Below are 14,464 nucleotides of genomic sequence, written 5' to 3' on the forward strand. Positions count from 1 at the left end.
CAAAATGTTTAAGAAGCCCCAGTGAAATATAAGAATTAATTTGGTAAAAGGCAAGAAGTATAATCGCGGTTCACACTTCATGAATAGTCAGTGCATGAACCCAGGTAATGAGATCTTTGAGGTTTCACAGAGATTGAGCCACTTGATCGATCCTCTTTTGAAACAGTTTCAAAAGTACATCGTGTTATTTTGGAAATAGGCAAAGTTCTTGCTTATGTTGGCTTATCTGCTTAATTTCCACGTTTGTTGCATATACATGGGTGGGTTTGCCCAAGAACTTGGTGGGGAAGAACTACTGTGGACACAGGTTACAGAGTTTGGCATTTTCAGAGATGTGTAAGTCCACTTCTCATAAAACATTCTAATTTACCTTTTGAGGGGTAAATCTGTATTTTTGTATATAAAGTAAGGTTTATGAATATGACCGAGATGAAAACCAGAGGAAATGGGACAGTGGCAAATAATTATCAATTCTAAATGTGGGATGAAGGACAGAGACCCCACTGAAGAGGAGGCTGAACAAAGGCTTAGATTTTGGACCCAAATCTGTCACTTAATAATTGTGTCCCACTGGGCAAGTCACTAAGCCTCAGTGAGGATAGTTTTTCATTACTTCGGGGATGAAATATAAACCACAAAGCATTATTCTGATCTTCCAAGTGTAGGAGCTGTGTAGGAAACAAAATGGATGAAATGTTTGAGAAGAGATCCAAGTGGGTAAAATAGGCACAAATTTGCACATATTTGAGAGACTAATAATTTCTTTCATGAAATATACAGCTCCCGACCTGAAACTTTCATATGCATGTGATCATCATAATAAAAGGCCTTTTGGTTTTCAGTGTTTTTTTTTTAAGATTTTATTTATTTATTTGAGAGAGAGAATGAGATAGAGCATGAGAGGGGGGAGGGTCCGAGGGAGAAGCAGACTCCCTGCTGAGCAGGGAGCCCGAGTGGGACTCAATCGCGGGACTCCAGGATCATGGCCTGAGCCGAAGGCAGTCGCTTAACCAACTGAGCCACCCAGGCCCCCATGGTTTTCAGTGTTTTGATCCCTTACATAGGATACAAGGTCTACCGACAACAGTGGCTAGCATATGTGTTGTTACAATGAAAGTTAGAATGATGTTTCTTAATTGCTTAATTATTCCCTCCAAAGACAATTATATTTTGGAAGAAGCAGGGCTTTGCAGTGAAAACACACAGACCTGAAAGCAGTGCATTATTATTTTATTAATTTCTTCTTTTTACATTATGGGAAACATTCATCTATTTACAATTTTTTTTTTGTCCACACACAATCTAGGTAAATAAGCCTATGAAATTCCACTTCATAAAGCCATAAAAATGTTCCCCACCCCTCCATCTGAAGGCTTTCAAATGAATCTGTTTTTTTCCCAAACCAAAATAATTTTTAAAAATTACATCGGGAATTCAGATATGCTAGTGATTTACATTCCAGTTATTTAAAATATGCATCTAGACATGTTTTAAAAAAGAAATGGTAAATTCACAAGGATAAGGCTCAAATTAAAGTGGTAATGCACAGTAAAACATTAAGGAAACATCTATAAATAACAGAAATATATTACAAATAAATTAGTTCTATTTACCATTTCAAATATTAAAAATCTTTAATCCATTTCTTCATCTCTCTTTACAAAAAGGTTATGTGAATTGTATGGAAACATCTGCAAAAAATATAATAAATACTTAATTTCTTTGAACGTTTTTTGATGTGGGAGACAAACTTCTTTTGTAATACCCCCCTCCCCAAGAAAATGCCCAAACAGCTTTATACCAAAGTTAAACAAAATAAGTAATTTTTCAGGGTACATACATTTTCCATTATGAACTAAAAAACATTTCTACAAATACATCAAAAAGAACAATGTAACAAAGGTTATGCTCATGGATGTCAGCTTAAGGGGGCAAGTGGTTAACAAGCAGCTTTATGTGGGGTCATGTTTTAAGATCAGTAATTAGCTTTTTATAAAGTGTTTGTACAATTTGTGTTTTTAAGGAAGGCAAAGGTCATGATGCCTGTAGGCATTCAGCTAAAAGATTTAAAATTCTTACCAAAAATAGCTTATGAATATACAAATACCATTCACATAGACAAGATAAATAGGCCTTCTCTTGTCTCTCTTTAAAATATCCTGGGCTAAACCAGTTTCCAAAGAAAATACTGTAGGATGATCTTGAATCATATTAGAAATCTATTTCTTAATCCCAATCTCATCTCTACTTCAGGGCATGGAGCTGTAGTTGGGAACATGGGTCTTCCAGTGGATGTTGCTTCCTTCACGTTAATCTATGAGTGCCAAGTCATTTTCGGGATTGAATGTGATTATAGGCTACCCAAGGCGGCAGTTGGCCTTACTTGATGCAAACTTTGTGTGACCTTCCATTGCTGCTACAAAGCAAAGAAAAGGTATATTCTTTTTAACACAAGCGGACACTTGAAGTTCAAAATCTCTGTGAGCTCCAATTGTGTAAAGCACTCAAGGTGCTTTGTTCACTCCAGTTAAAAGTTGGTTGGTTGGTTTTTAAATAAGTTAGTAGCCCTTTTCTTGTAAACCACAGCAGTAAACATTTGTGCCCTGTTTATAAAGATAGCTCAAAGCATCAATGGCTCTGAGAGGTAGCGAATTCCCTAGTGGTTTTAGAATATGTCTGTGAAAATAGTTGTTGCCAGAACCCATCACCTCTCTTAATTTCATAAATAAAATTAAATTAGCACCTGGCTACGAGAGTGTATTTTTTAAAAGAGCTCTGGTGCAAGCTTATTAGATGTGTGTTTTTAGTCTGTCAGTTTTCAATGATAATTTATAATGCTTTGGGGTGGGAGCTGGGCATAAAATGCCAGTGATACTTTAAGATCACCACATCCTAAATGTTTAAACTGCTACGAGTAAGGGCATTTAAAGATAACTTCAGCTAGATGCAAAGTGCACACTGCCCATCCGTCATGACTAAAAGCGTAAATCCACATTCTCCGCCAAATGCCTGGGTTTCTTTCAGTGCTTGTGGATCATGACTTTTCCCCCCTTCCTGGTGGTTGCTGAACATTTCAGGCCAAATTTCTTCTCTCACTACCTGGGACCTCAAGATGAGGGGCAGCTCTTTGGAATGAGGCTGCATATCTACTTGGATAGGAAATTGATTTTATCTGTTTGACATAGGACACAATCCTTATGCTGGGGTGTGATAGGGCTCTGGATAGTAGTGAGAGAAGACCAAAGGAGAAAATATGTCTGGCATTACAAACTACTGGGTTACAACAGATGGATGTATAGCATTCAAAGGGATGATGGGAAAATCCAAACTTCTCTCTGAAAACACCCTAGCTGCCATTTACAGGACTTCTTAAGCAAATGTGTACTTATATATGTGTAATTAGGTAGGCCCCCAGGATGGACACTAACAAATTAAGAGGACCAACACTTTCCCCTTTAAAGACCCCCACCACAATAACAGTATAATACACATAGTACAATAAAAGTTGATAAAACACTTCAGGTCTAAATTTCCTTAATAATAGGACAAAAAGAAAATCCCCCTTACGTAGTATATCTGAAACTATCAGTGCTTCCTTGCCTTTCTTCATTTTATTGCCTTTCAGAATAGATTAATTTCCCTGAAAGATCGAATTTACAATCTTCTGCTGATTGAAACATTTGAAGCAGTGATTGATGGAGTAACAGTGAGGCAGTTTGTGCAGCTGTGAGTGAAGCAGGTACCCCCAGCACCTGCTGATTTTGCTTCTCCCTTCCCCACTACTCATCCAGGTCCCCCACCCCCGGCCCAACTTGGTCCCCTCTTGGATTGTCACTCATCGATTCCGGTGAGATGGCGTGATTTCTGAGCTTGGAAATAAAGTGCTCCATCTGCTTTACAAAAAATAACCGTTTAGGGGAAATAAAGGGAATCGGAGCCCTAGTTTCTTTCACGTGGAAGACGGTTAAGTCCCAAAGGATCACCCTGTGATACTGGATTTCTGAAATACCCTATGATTTTATATTGCTGAGCTCTAGGGACAGACTAGCTTGGGAGAACTGAGGCTGGTGGGCGACCTAAAGGGGCCATTTCTACACAGGTGGGTTTGGTTCTGGCAAGAAAAGAAAGGGCCGGCTCTCCGGATGAGGCAGGGTGACGCGTCAGTACGGGTGGCGAAGCTCGGTGGAGAAGAGAAGAACATGGGCAAACCGGTCCGGGCGGCGGGGGGCTACTGGGGGACGGCTCCTGCAAGACCGACAACTACACCGCGACAGTGGAAGTCACTGAGCTCCGGAACGGACGGGCTCGGAGGGCGGGCAGGGGGGCGGAGGGAGGACCGAGCGCGGAGGCGGCGCGGCGGGGCGCGCGGCGGGGCCGGGCGCTCAGAGCCGGGTCTGCGCCTCGGGGATGTAGATCTCGATGCTCTCGGCGCTCTCGGTGGCCGAGTTCTGGCGGACGGACGCGGCGCGCTTGGCGGCCATCAGGCGCTTGCGGGCCTCCTGGCGCTGCGAGCTCTCCAGCGAGCGCTCCCGGATCAGCGGCGCGGGGCCCTTCGCCGGCTTCTTTGGCACTGGAGGAGGGGCCCTTCTCTCCTGATCAAAGCAGAAGGTTCAGGACATTACACAGCTTCTCAGGACAAGCTTGGGGAAAACTGGGATAGGTCAGTAGTTAGAACACGCACATTTTTTTTTCTTTTTAACCTAAGGGTGGTTAGTTCTGATCTGCACACTGTTATATATATATATATATATTTTTTTTTTTTTTTTCCTTTATCATTCTGGCTTCGGTATTCAAAAGTTGCGGGGGAAAAAAAAAAGAAGAGAATACCTGTTAGCTTAAGGCCAAGGGTAAGGCTGAATTGCAGAACTAGTCTCTCCAAGGTAAGGATGTGGGTATTTAAAATGCCCCCTGCTGAAAGGCTGCGGCTCCCAGCACATTTAGTGTGGTTCCCTCTGGAGGCTCCAGACTCTTCCGGGTGCCAGAGATGGGTTAGGGCGGCAGCGGCAGCAGCAGCCTCCGGGAACTCTGCGTCCCCTCTAAGGAGGCGAGGCAGCGGGCGCAAGCTCGGCTCAGAGTTTAAAAACATCCCCGCCCTCTCCCGGGGCCCACCCAAACCTGAATGGCCAAATGAGGAAGAAGAGATGATAAGATTGTGTTCTTTAGCTTTGTTGATGCCAAAATGAGTTATAATACCCGTTTGCACATCACACACAAACACACAGAGATATACTTTCCGGGGTCACCCTGGAGAGAGGACACTGAAAGTTCCTTTTCTGGGGGTGGGGGGTGGGGAGGGGGGGCGGGAGGTCTGGAATCAGTTCCAAGATAGCTTCTAAGACATCCCGGTAGGATGTCGCTCCTTAGGGGCCTCAGGATGGCTGTGGTGGCCCAGAAGGCAATTCCAATCACAGGGACAGACACTGTGCTGTGAAAATTTAACACAGGACTGAAAGAAGTTTCCCCTCAGCATCAGCAAACTATGAAATGGTTGGATATTTTTAAATGCCACTGCAAAAACAAAAGCCATTCAACACTTGGGTCGCAGAAAAAAAAAATGCAGTGGGAAAGAAGCAAATTAAACCACAAAGGAATTTTTAAGGTTGGTGAGCTTTCAGGCTCCAAAAAAGGTCCACGTGAATCTGTTGTTTTCATTTTTAGTGAAATACTTCAATTCTCATGACACAACTGTGAAGGTTATCTTAAAATAGGGTTTCTCTGATTCTCCAGGGGGCACTCTTCGTGTCTTAACACTTACACACATTGCCGCAAATCCTCCTCACTCGCCTGGGTGAAGTGCCTGGATAAATTTATTACATTGGAGTTGCCCGCAGGCTGTTTAAAGTGGAGTCTGGGTGGACAGAAAAGGGAAGTACAGAGTGCAAACGATATTTGGCCAGCTTTGTGCTCGTTTGTGTCTTCCCCGCAAATTCGTGGAGTGCTGAAAAGCTCTGGTCATAGGCAAAGTGTATAAAAATTTAGAAATCCAGTTCACTAATGACTCACTGTGTAAACATCAATAGGGTACATATGTCAATTCTTAGCATCACAATTTTTGGACACTTTAAATCTTCATTGTTGGGTAACTTGTGATATTTTGAAAAGTAAGAATATTGGAAACTGTTTAGTCATATCTTCCTTTACTTGTACTTTAGAAAAAAAAACAGTAATATTGGAAAAAAAATCAGTGAATGAGAAATTAGAAGGATCAGCTCTAGAAACTAAATTACCAGTATATGTGTACATCTGTAGTGTTTTCTTAAAATAAGAACAATTTAAAAGCTTATTTAGTAGACAGTTTTAAACACAGATTAAAGAAAACTAGATGAAGTGCGAATGTCTGGCTTCCCAAGTGAGAGGCCACACATATATCAATGGTACTTTAATGCTTAACACTAAAAACACCAAGGTTGATGGTGACAGCATTGGAGAGGAGGAACAATGACAATAACCCTCCTGTCAATTATGCATGGCCCTGGGCACTGGAGTTCTCCTGGGAGTCTACTGGCCCTATGAACCTGGATACTATGATGGAGAGCAGCAGAATGGACTGGATTACTGTTAGCTCTCTGATAGGTAAGGACATCCGAAAAGGGCATGGCTACCAGTGCTTCATGGGAAAAGCCAAGCCTAATTTTTAGAAGATGAATCTCTCGGAACTGTTTGACCTCAGGCCATAGGAAAGCAAAGGGTTAAAAAAGTCAAGCATGACAGGCCAGCCTAGGGAGGTGGATATTGGATACTTGTGTGAGCCTGGTAGAGCCACAATAATCAAATGTGAAAATTGCAGTTTATTCATTAAAGTAAGAGAAGTTGAGTCTTTATTTCTAGACTGTTGAATGAGGAACCCAGTGAGCAATAGTCCCCAAGGCAAATCAACCCAAAGTAAAACTCTTAAAAAAAAAAATCCCAACATTTATGATTACTGTGAAACTTTATGGTGTATATTTTTAAACTTGAACAACAGTGGTTTCTTTATTACTATATTTATGAAATGATTATCAAAGTCAGTTAGTTTTCAGGGCTTCCTATTTTTCTCCGAAACACATCCTAGGGGTGTAAGGAAGTTGAACTCTTGCTCTATGTAATCATGCACTGAAGATGTCATTTATTTTAGTTTAAAAAGCAAAATGGAGGCAGTTCCTTCCAGTGACTAAAATGGTTTAACTTAAAGTTTAATTAACAAAAAAGCCACATTCCCATTTTCCAATTCACAAAGACAGGTTTTTCTTTAAAAATATGCCTGAAACATATTACAGATAATATCCCAAATGATTACTATGTAAACATTGTCATTACAATGAGATTAATATGATATCAGCTCCATTTCACATTGTAAACAGCAAGACTGAATGCAGAAGCCTATTTAGACTGTCCAGTGTTTGTGCAGGTTTTTAAATGAACCATACAAAATCTACATTGTTCTACCTTCTTGTCAAGAGGATCCATCTGTTTCCAATTATTGGCCTTTAACTGATGAAGTTCATCAAATTTCATACTAATATTTTCTATGGACAACTGCAGCATGTCCCAGAACCCCGCCAAATCCTGGGAGGTGGGCCTTGGATGAGCATTGGGATTCTGTACAAGAGAAAGAAAAACATTCATGCTTCAGAGGCAGTCTGGGACAGGAAGTACAGGACCAAAGCGTATTTTCAAATATTTCAAATAACATAAGGGGCATGAGTTCCTTTCGGCTTTCCAATAGGAGATAAAAGTGAGGCTACAAATGGTAATCTTATCTATTTATCTACCATCTATCTATAAGGATTTATTAAGGAATAATTGACAAATAACAACAGTAAGATATTTAAAGTGTACGACGTGATGATTGGATCTATGCACACATTGTGTAAGGACTCATTCATAGAATTAATAAGCACATCCATCACATCACATATTTATCTTTTTGTGTCTGTGCGAGAGCACTTAAAGTTCTACTCTGAGCAAATTTCAGTTATACAATACAGTGTTATCAGCTATAGTCATCATGTTGCACATTAAATCCTCAGACCTTATTCATCTTATAACCGAAAATCGGTACCTTTTTACCAATCTCTCCCTTTCCCCCCACCTCCAAACCCCTGGCAACCACTTTTCTACTCTCTCTTTCTATGAGTTTGATGCTTTTTTAAAGTTTCCATTTCAAATGGTAATCTTATACACTCATCTGTCTGAGTCAGTGATTCTCAAGTGTCAAGGATGTAAAACTCTTCTTTTGTAATACAACATCTATCAATGTGGTATGGGAGAGAGTCCAGACTTTTCCAAAAAACTATGACAAGATATTTTAAAACATATTTAAATGAAGATACTGTCTCTGGGGAAAAAATACAATGTTATTATCAGAGTTGGAATCCGACTCCATGCCATTCAACTTATTCATAGAACAGATAAGGAATCTAAAATAAGATTTGTTTTAACAATCATGTTGAGTGAAACAATAGGGTAAACAAATGATGAGTAATAAAATAATCGGATTTTTAAAGTACTATGTGTTTAACCATCATGATGTTGCTAATGCAGGAAGTCATTTTATCACACAAGTACTTTGACAAAATCATTTGGAAATGAATTCATTTTAAATCAACCATAACATACAATAGCAAATGTGAAGACATATCTACAAACATACATAGATATCTGTAATGACCCATTTTCTAGATAATATTAAACATTCTTCAGTGTCTAAGGATTGACTTTTTTTTTTTTTTGCCCCATCCATATACCCCTGAGAGGTACTACAAAGTATGAGCCACTAGTTTATATGATGTAAAACAGACAAAACATAACTAAGAGATTGAAGGGGTCATGCTCATTGTTAATCACTACCACCAATGGTAGCTAAAGGCATTCGTGGTTAGGTGGGTGGGAGCATCCAGATGTCAGAGGCTTTCATCTGGGTCAGTTTTGGTTACCTGTGGGTATTCAAGCCAATCTGATATACTATGAAACCTCAGGCCATTAAAAACCAATTTTCAGAAAGTGCAAGGTCAGTGCTCATCAAAGTTAATAGGTCGGAAAGAACTTTTTAGCCCTTGATGGACTAACATTATTGGTCTGGTTTCAAAATGAATACAAGTAAAAATGTATTTATAAACTTACACTTCTCAAACTACTCATAGTTCTGGAATTCATTGGAAGATGTAATTTCTGAAGTTTGTAAGTATTTGGTTTAAACTCTAGTCTACTGACATGTGAATTAAACTAAAGAATTTTTCTGGAGTTTTTTCATTTAGTAAGTTAACTCAACATCTAGGTTCAGAATAGACAATAGCTTTAACAAAGCATATCACAAATGGAGTTTTATGGTCTTCTTTATCTCACCAGTAACTAAGAACTAAATTGTTCATATTTTGGAGTTTACTAAAGTGTTTTAGGTTACAAGCCCTACTGGCAAAAATGTTTCAGTGCAGCAATGCATGAAATGATAGTTGGGTAGGCCTGAAGAGTTTGTTTAATTCTGTACGATGGGCAATTTGTTCCCTCCTCGCCAAGAATCTCTCTGCCCCTGAATCGTCAAGGGGACAGATGGGGAAGCAGAGAGAAAGAGAATCTTTGGGTCATGTGACATTCCACGCACAAGGAGTTGCAGCTCTTGCCTTAGCCTGAACCAGACTTGTAGGTCAGAGGTGGTGGAGGGTGTGGAAGGATGAGGGGGGCTGGGTTCCTTAGTTTAGTTTTGTTGGGAAAAAGTAATTCTCATCCATTTATTCTATGCCTGAGAGTCTAGTCTGGGATAATATGCAAGTGTTTTCAAGTGTTCTCCTCAGGGTAAGAACTCAAGGAAGGAGAGCTGGGTTCGTTTGTGGCCAATCTTAGCTGCACTTTTGTGCAGCTTTATAGAATGAAGTAATGCCACCATCCGACCACCATGCTTCTTGCTGCAGAGGAGGTGGAGCTGACTGATCAGCTCCATGTCCCTCTAGGAGGGGGAGGAATAGAACTCCTATCTTGGGCATCTTGGGGGTTGAAGGGAGCTCAAACAGGGACAGAGGTCAAACCGACTGGGATTTGCATCTTGGCTCTGCCTCTTACCCTGTGACCCTGGCCAAATTATTTATGTATTTATTATTTTTTATTCCTGGCCAAGTTATTTAGCTTTTCCATCTTCACTTTCGTCAACTGTAAAATTGTCATCAAAATAATGTTGCTATCTGCTCCATAGGGTCGCTCTGAGGATTTAACCAGATCATAAAATTAAAAGCCCTCAGCATGGCGTCCCGCACGTGGCGGGCTCTCCGGCTTCCCTTCTGGGGCGGGACTTGAGGCAGCCATCAGTGGCTCTCTGCCGGAAGTGCGGTTCCTCTTCCTACCTGTAACGTCTCGCCCACATTTCCAACTAAGGTCCTCTACTGGCTAAGGCACGTGAGCCCATCAGGGGCTGGGAAACGTCAAAAGCTGGCTTTGACAAAGTCAACCTTTCCTAGAAATCTGCAAAGTTCTCAAAAACGTCTTGTCTGCGATTTCATCTTCAAAATCTGCAGTGTTTGTGTTCTACTTCATAATATACTCCCTTATTCTATAATTCTGTTAAAAAGTGTGCTGTGTTTGCCCTACTGTGTGTACATATTGGCTTCCCTGTATCCTTTAGCCAGATTGAGAAATATAGCTTTATTGGAACTTTTGTACATTTAAGGAGCCAAGAATCATGTTAATTAAGATCTGTGACACATTAGCAAGTTTAGAAATTAGCAAGAATTCTGATCGTGGCTCATAGTAAAGCTCAATAAAATACTTGTTGAATTCACTTATCAATGCATTTACTAATCTATATTATCTCATAATCCAGAATGGAATTTCTGAGAAGGTGAAAGAAGGACCAGGTAATTTTTTTGTGGAGGGAGGGGAAAACAAACTACAGATGTGGGCGGTGGGTGTGAGGAGGAGGGAAACGATCCCCCAAAGGAGGTTTCAGAAAGCGAAGACTGATGAAGAGGGATGGAGAGCACCAAATTCTGCATGCTATTTTCTCTTGATAGAGCCCTCTCCTGATAAATCCCATTTGGCCTATATTTGTCCTTGTTAACAAGAAGATGTGGTTAAAACTCTAAAATCATAGTCAATTAGATTGCAAATAATCACGTTTTTACTTTCCACAAGAAAAACATGTTGCTTTTCATGTTCTTTATTTTAGAGCAAGCTTGCCCAACAATTGACCAGTAAAAGCTATTCTTGTGGAACGACACTTGCAGACATAGTAGGCAGAATTTTTAAAGAGGCATGTGTATGGGGCGCCTGGGTGGCTCAGTCGGTTGGGCGACTGCCTTCAGCTCAGGTCATGATCCTGGAGTCCCGGGATCGAGTCCCACATTGGCTCCCTGCTCAGCAGGGAGTCTGCTTCTCCCTCTGACTCTCATGCTCTCTATCTCTCATTCTCTCTCTCAAATAAATAAATAAAATCTTTAAAAAAAAAAAAGGCATGTGTATGTGAGGAAGCTCTTGCCCTGCATTTTGCAGCCAATTTAAAAAATGTTGTTGATGCTAATGGTGTTTTTGTCTCTTCGTTTTGCTTTATTTGGTTTTGGTATGTCCAAGAAGGATGAATGATTCATATGTCTCAAGGAGATCAAATTTACACTTTGGCCTGCCGTCCACCTCTGGCCTTGAATGAAAACTGAGAGACCTGATGATGAAATAAGTACCAAGGGCTATTTCAGAAGGAAAATCATTATCCGGAATAGTTCTCTGTAGTATTATTTTTGAAATATCAGGCTATTCCATATTTTGGTAAGAATAATGAAATCAGGGGTGCCATGGGAAAGCCAGGAAAATGCAAAAATTTCCGTTACAAAAACAAAACAAGAAATGGAGTTTCAACTTGATTGGATTTTTTCCCTAAGATTATTTAAGTATAAAATAAATATTTCTAATTTTAAGAAAAGCAGGAAATAAGATTCATCAGAAAACTCTATTCCAGGTGAGAGAGTCCAATGGGCTTTCATTTGGTTCAAAATCAGTTTTACTTTAGTGGCGCCAGTCTTGACAACACATTCTCCTCCTGACTAGGAATTGGTAGTGATGGGGAATGTTACCTACCAGGTTTTCTTCACACAGTTCTCTGAACTGGTAGAATTTCTGGGCCATGAGAAGTTGGGCACTGCCCACTGCGGTTCGGATTTTCCCTAGAACTGAAAAAAGCAAACATACAAGAAGTTTACACATTATGTCTCATGGTTGAGATTTAGTCTGGTAAAGCAAAGAGGAAGTTATGCTGCAATAATTAGGGAAAACAGCACACATACAGCAGGTGAACACACACACACACACACACACACACACACACACACACGCACACACACTGCCCAGTTGCCGTTGTTACTCTCCCGTCTATGGAACAGAGGCTCCTAGGATAAAGTATAAAATCGACTTGGAAAAAAAACAACAACATATGTTCATCCTGCATATTTCTTAGGAATAACGGAGTTTTCCATCACAGCGCTGGAGGTTACAAGAGAAGAGGCAAATAGGGGTTTTTTTTCCCCTCCCTTTTACGGCAAGAATGAATTTCAAGAGTTTATCAATATAGTTATGGATTTATTTGTCAGCCATCACAGTCTGCTTTTCTAATCCAAATCCAAATCCAAACACAAGGAAAGCAATCCTGATCTGGGGGGTTGGGGATCTCTTGGCACTCACCATATCCTATCCATAGCCTTCAGTATTTTTCCGGAGCCCAGCCACCGGGACTGTGAGGAAAGCGCCATGGCCAGTTGAAAGATTTTCTAAGGAATGAACATTTTCAGCCTGTTGCCTAGGGAACGCCAGCACCGTTCCAGCTTTTCCACTCCACAGACCAATTTTATTGTTAATATAGGTTTAATTCCCTATGCACTGTGCTGAAAATCTCCTTTGCAAGCTACTTCTTGTCTTCCGCGCAGACTAAGGCAAGAACCTTTCAACTGACGGGCGTGTTGAGAGGGGCGGAACCGCGCTGCACAGAGCTGTCCCGAGGTCTGCATTGTCCCAAGGCCCTCCCTCCACCCGGTGGGGACCGGGGCACAGCTGCGCAGCTGGAGCGCTGCCACCAGGCAGTTCTCAACACGCCCTGCCTGTCGGGAAGGAAGGGGAGAAGGCGCCCTGCTCACCCCTTCCCCGCCCCGCACTGTAAACCAGACAGGGAGACTCCTCAGCAGGGCACTTGCCCCGCGTGGAAATCTGCACGGGGATGTGTCCTAAAGGATCGAAGAGGTGTTTGTGCCCTTGTTGTTTGGTTGTGAATTGACAGAGCCTGAGACCCAGGGCGGAATGAGGTCTCCCTTTCTCAACCTCAGTCCCCACAAAGTGTGAGAAGGAAACAAAAGAAAAGGAAACTTCATGCTGGCGCAAGGTTTTCTAGTAATTTTCTTCTCTGTTTAAAACTGCCAGGCTCAAACAACAACAACAAACAAACAAACCCCAAAACCACAGAATACTGCCAGGCTAGATAACGGTTTATAATGCACATTATACCTCAGCATGACTCAAAAATTTTGGCGCATGGAAGTCAGGGCATTCATGCACTCTCTGTCACCCGTCACAGCAAACAGCCCCCGTGCAGAAATTGCCTCCTCAGGGATAGCTGGGGGTTCCCCTGACGGCCATAGCACAGCAAGTCCTCAGGCCTGTGTTTACTTTGTTCCAGGCTGCCTTTAACATCTATTGGGATGGGTATTTTTAACCATCATCACCGATGGATCTGTGGTGTGAGGCCCTTCTCGCTTTCTCACACCCCTGAAGCATAAAGGAAAGAGCACGTGGAGACAGGGCATCATCGTAGCTAAGGGTTCAGGCCCTGAGCCAGCTGAGGGTTCTGGCTCCCACATTTCCCAGCCCCTGCCCTGGACAGGTCACTTAATCTCTGTTCTCTCATCTGGAAAGTGGGGCTAATGGTACCTATTTGTAGGGTTGTTGTGAAGGTTGAAAGCAGTAATGCATAGGACAGAAATGCTTAGGACAGTGTCTGATATATAGCAAATGACCAATAAATGTTTGTTATTACCTAGGGCCAGGACACTATTCTGCCTCTCTGGGTGTCCCACCTGTGGGCCCCACACTTGCTCTGCCAGGAAGAGAAGAGGAAAAAACCAAAAACCACACATTTTTGGTTGTCTGGGACAGGTATATGCTTTAAATGACCTGTCCCAGGTCGGAGACAGTTCTGAGGAGGCATTTCCTAAGTGACCATGTGGCTTTAGGCAAACTCTTAGGTCCCTGGAAACATCTCTGAATTACGTTGCTGATGGGTCGGATGGTGACACCAGCAAATCTCAGACTGAATCCTGGGAGCTTAGACCTGGTACTGAGGGGTCTCCAGTTTGCTGGCTGGGAAATTTGCATAACTCCTGAAAACTGTCACAGAAACTCAAGCTATTCTGATATTCCTCAGACCCTTGAGCTAATAGTTCTCAATTGCACCCAAATACCTGAGCTGTAGGATAGACTACCAAAATAAGAGTAGCTGAGTAAGACAGTGATTCTCAAATGA

The 14,464-nt window shown here is 41.6% G+C and overlaps 1 protein-coding gene across 15 annotated transcripts in view; it reads right to left on the reverse strand.

Moving 5' to 3' along the window:
- Positions 1 to 1,195: 1,195 nt before the first annotated feature.
- The window catches only part of DLGAP1 (DLG associated protein 1), a 942,912-nt gene continuing 929,643 nt past the window's right edge, over positions 1,196 to 14,464 (reverse strand). For 13 of the 15 annotated variants that reach the window (XM_073898465.1, XM_073898467.1, XM_025886688.2 and 10 more), the window contains 3 exons: positions 12,037 to 12,128; positions 7,426 to 7,578; positions 1,196 to 4,592 (listed from right to left, as the gene is read on the reverse strand). In XM_073898465.1, coding sequence (XP_073754566.1) covers positions 4,383 to 4,592; positions 7,426 to 7,578; positions 12,037 to 12,128 — 455 coding nt within the window. In that variant the 3' untranslated portion in view covers positions 1,196 to 4,382. Of the gene's footprint in view, positions 4,593 to 6,135; positions 7,579 to 12,036; positions 12,129 to 14,464 lie in introns of those variants that run through there. The other 2 variants (XM_073898473.1, XM_073898472.1) reach the window with 1 other exon arrangement.

This window comes from Callorhinus ursinus, unplaced genomic scaffold, assembly GCF_003265705.2.
Source record: "Callorhinus ursinus isolate GAN/ISIS: 27379988/994484 unplaced genomic scaffold, GSC_fseal_2.0 scaffold11, whole genome shotgun sequence".
Lineage (NCBI taxonomy): Eukaryota > Metazoa > Chordata > Mammalia > Carnivora > Otariidae > Callorhinus > Callorhinus ursinus.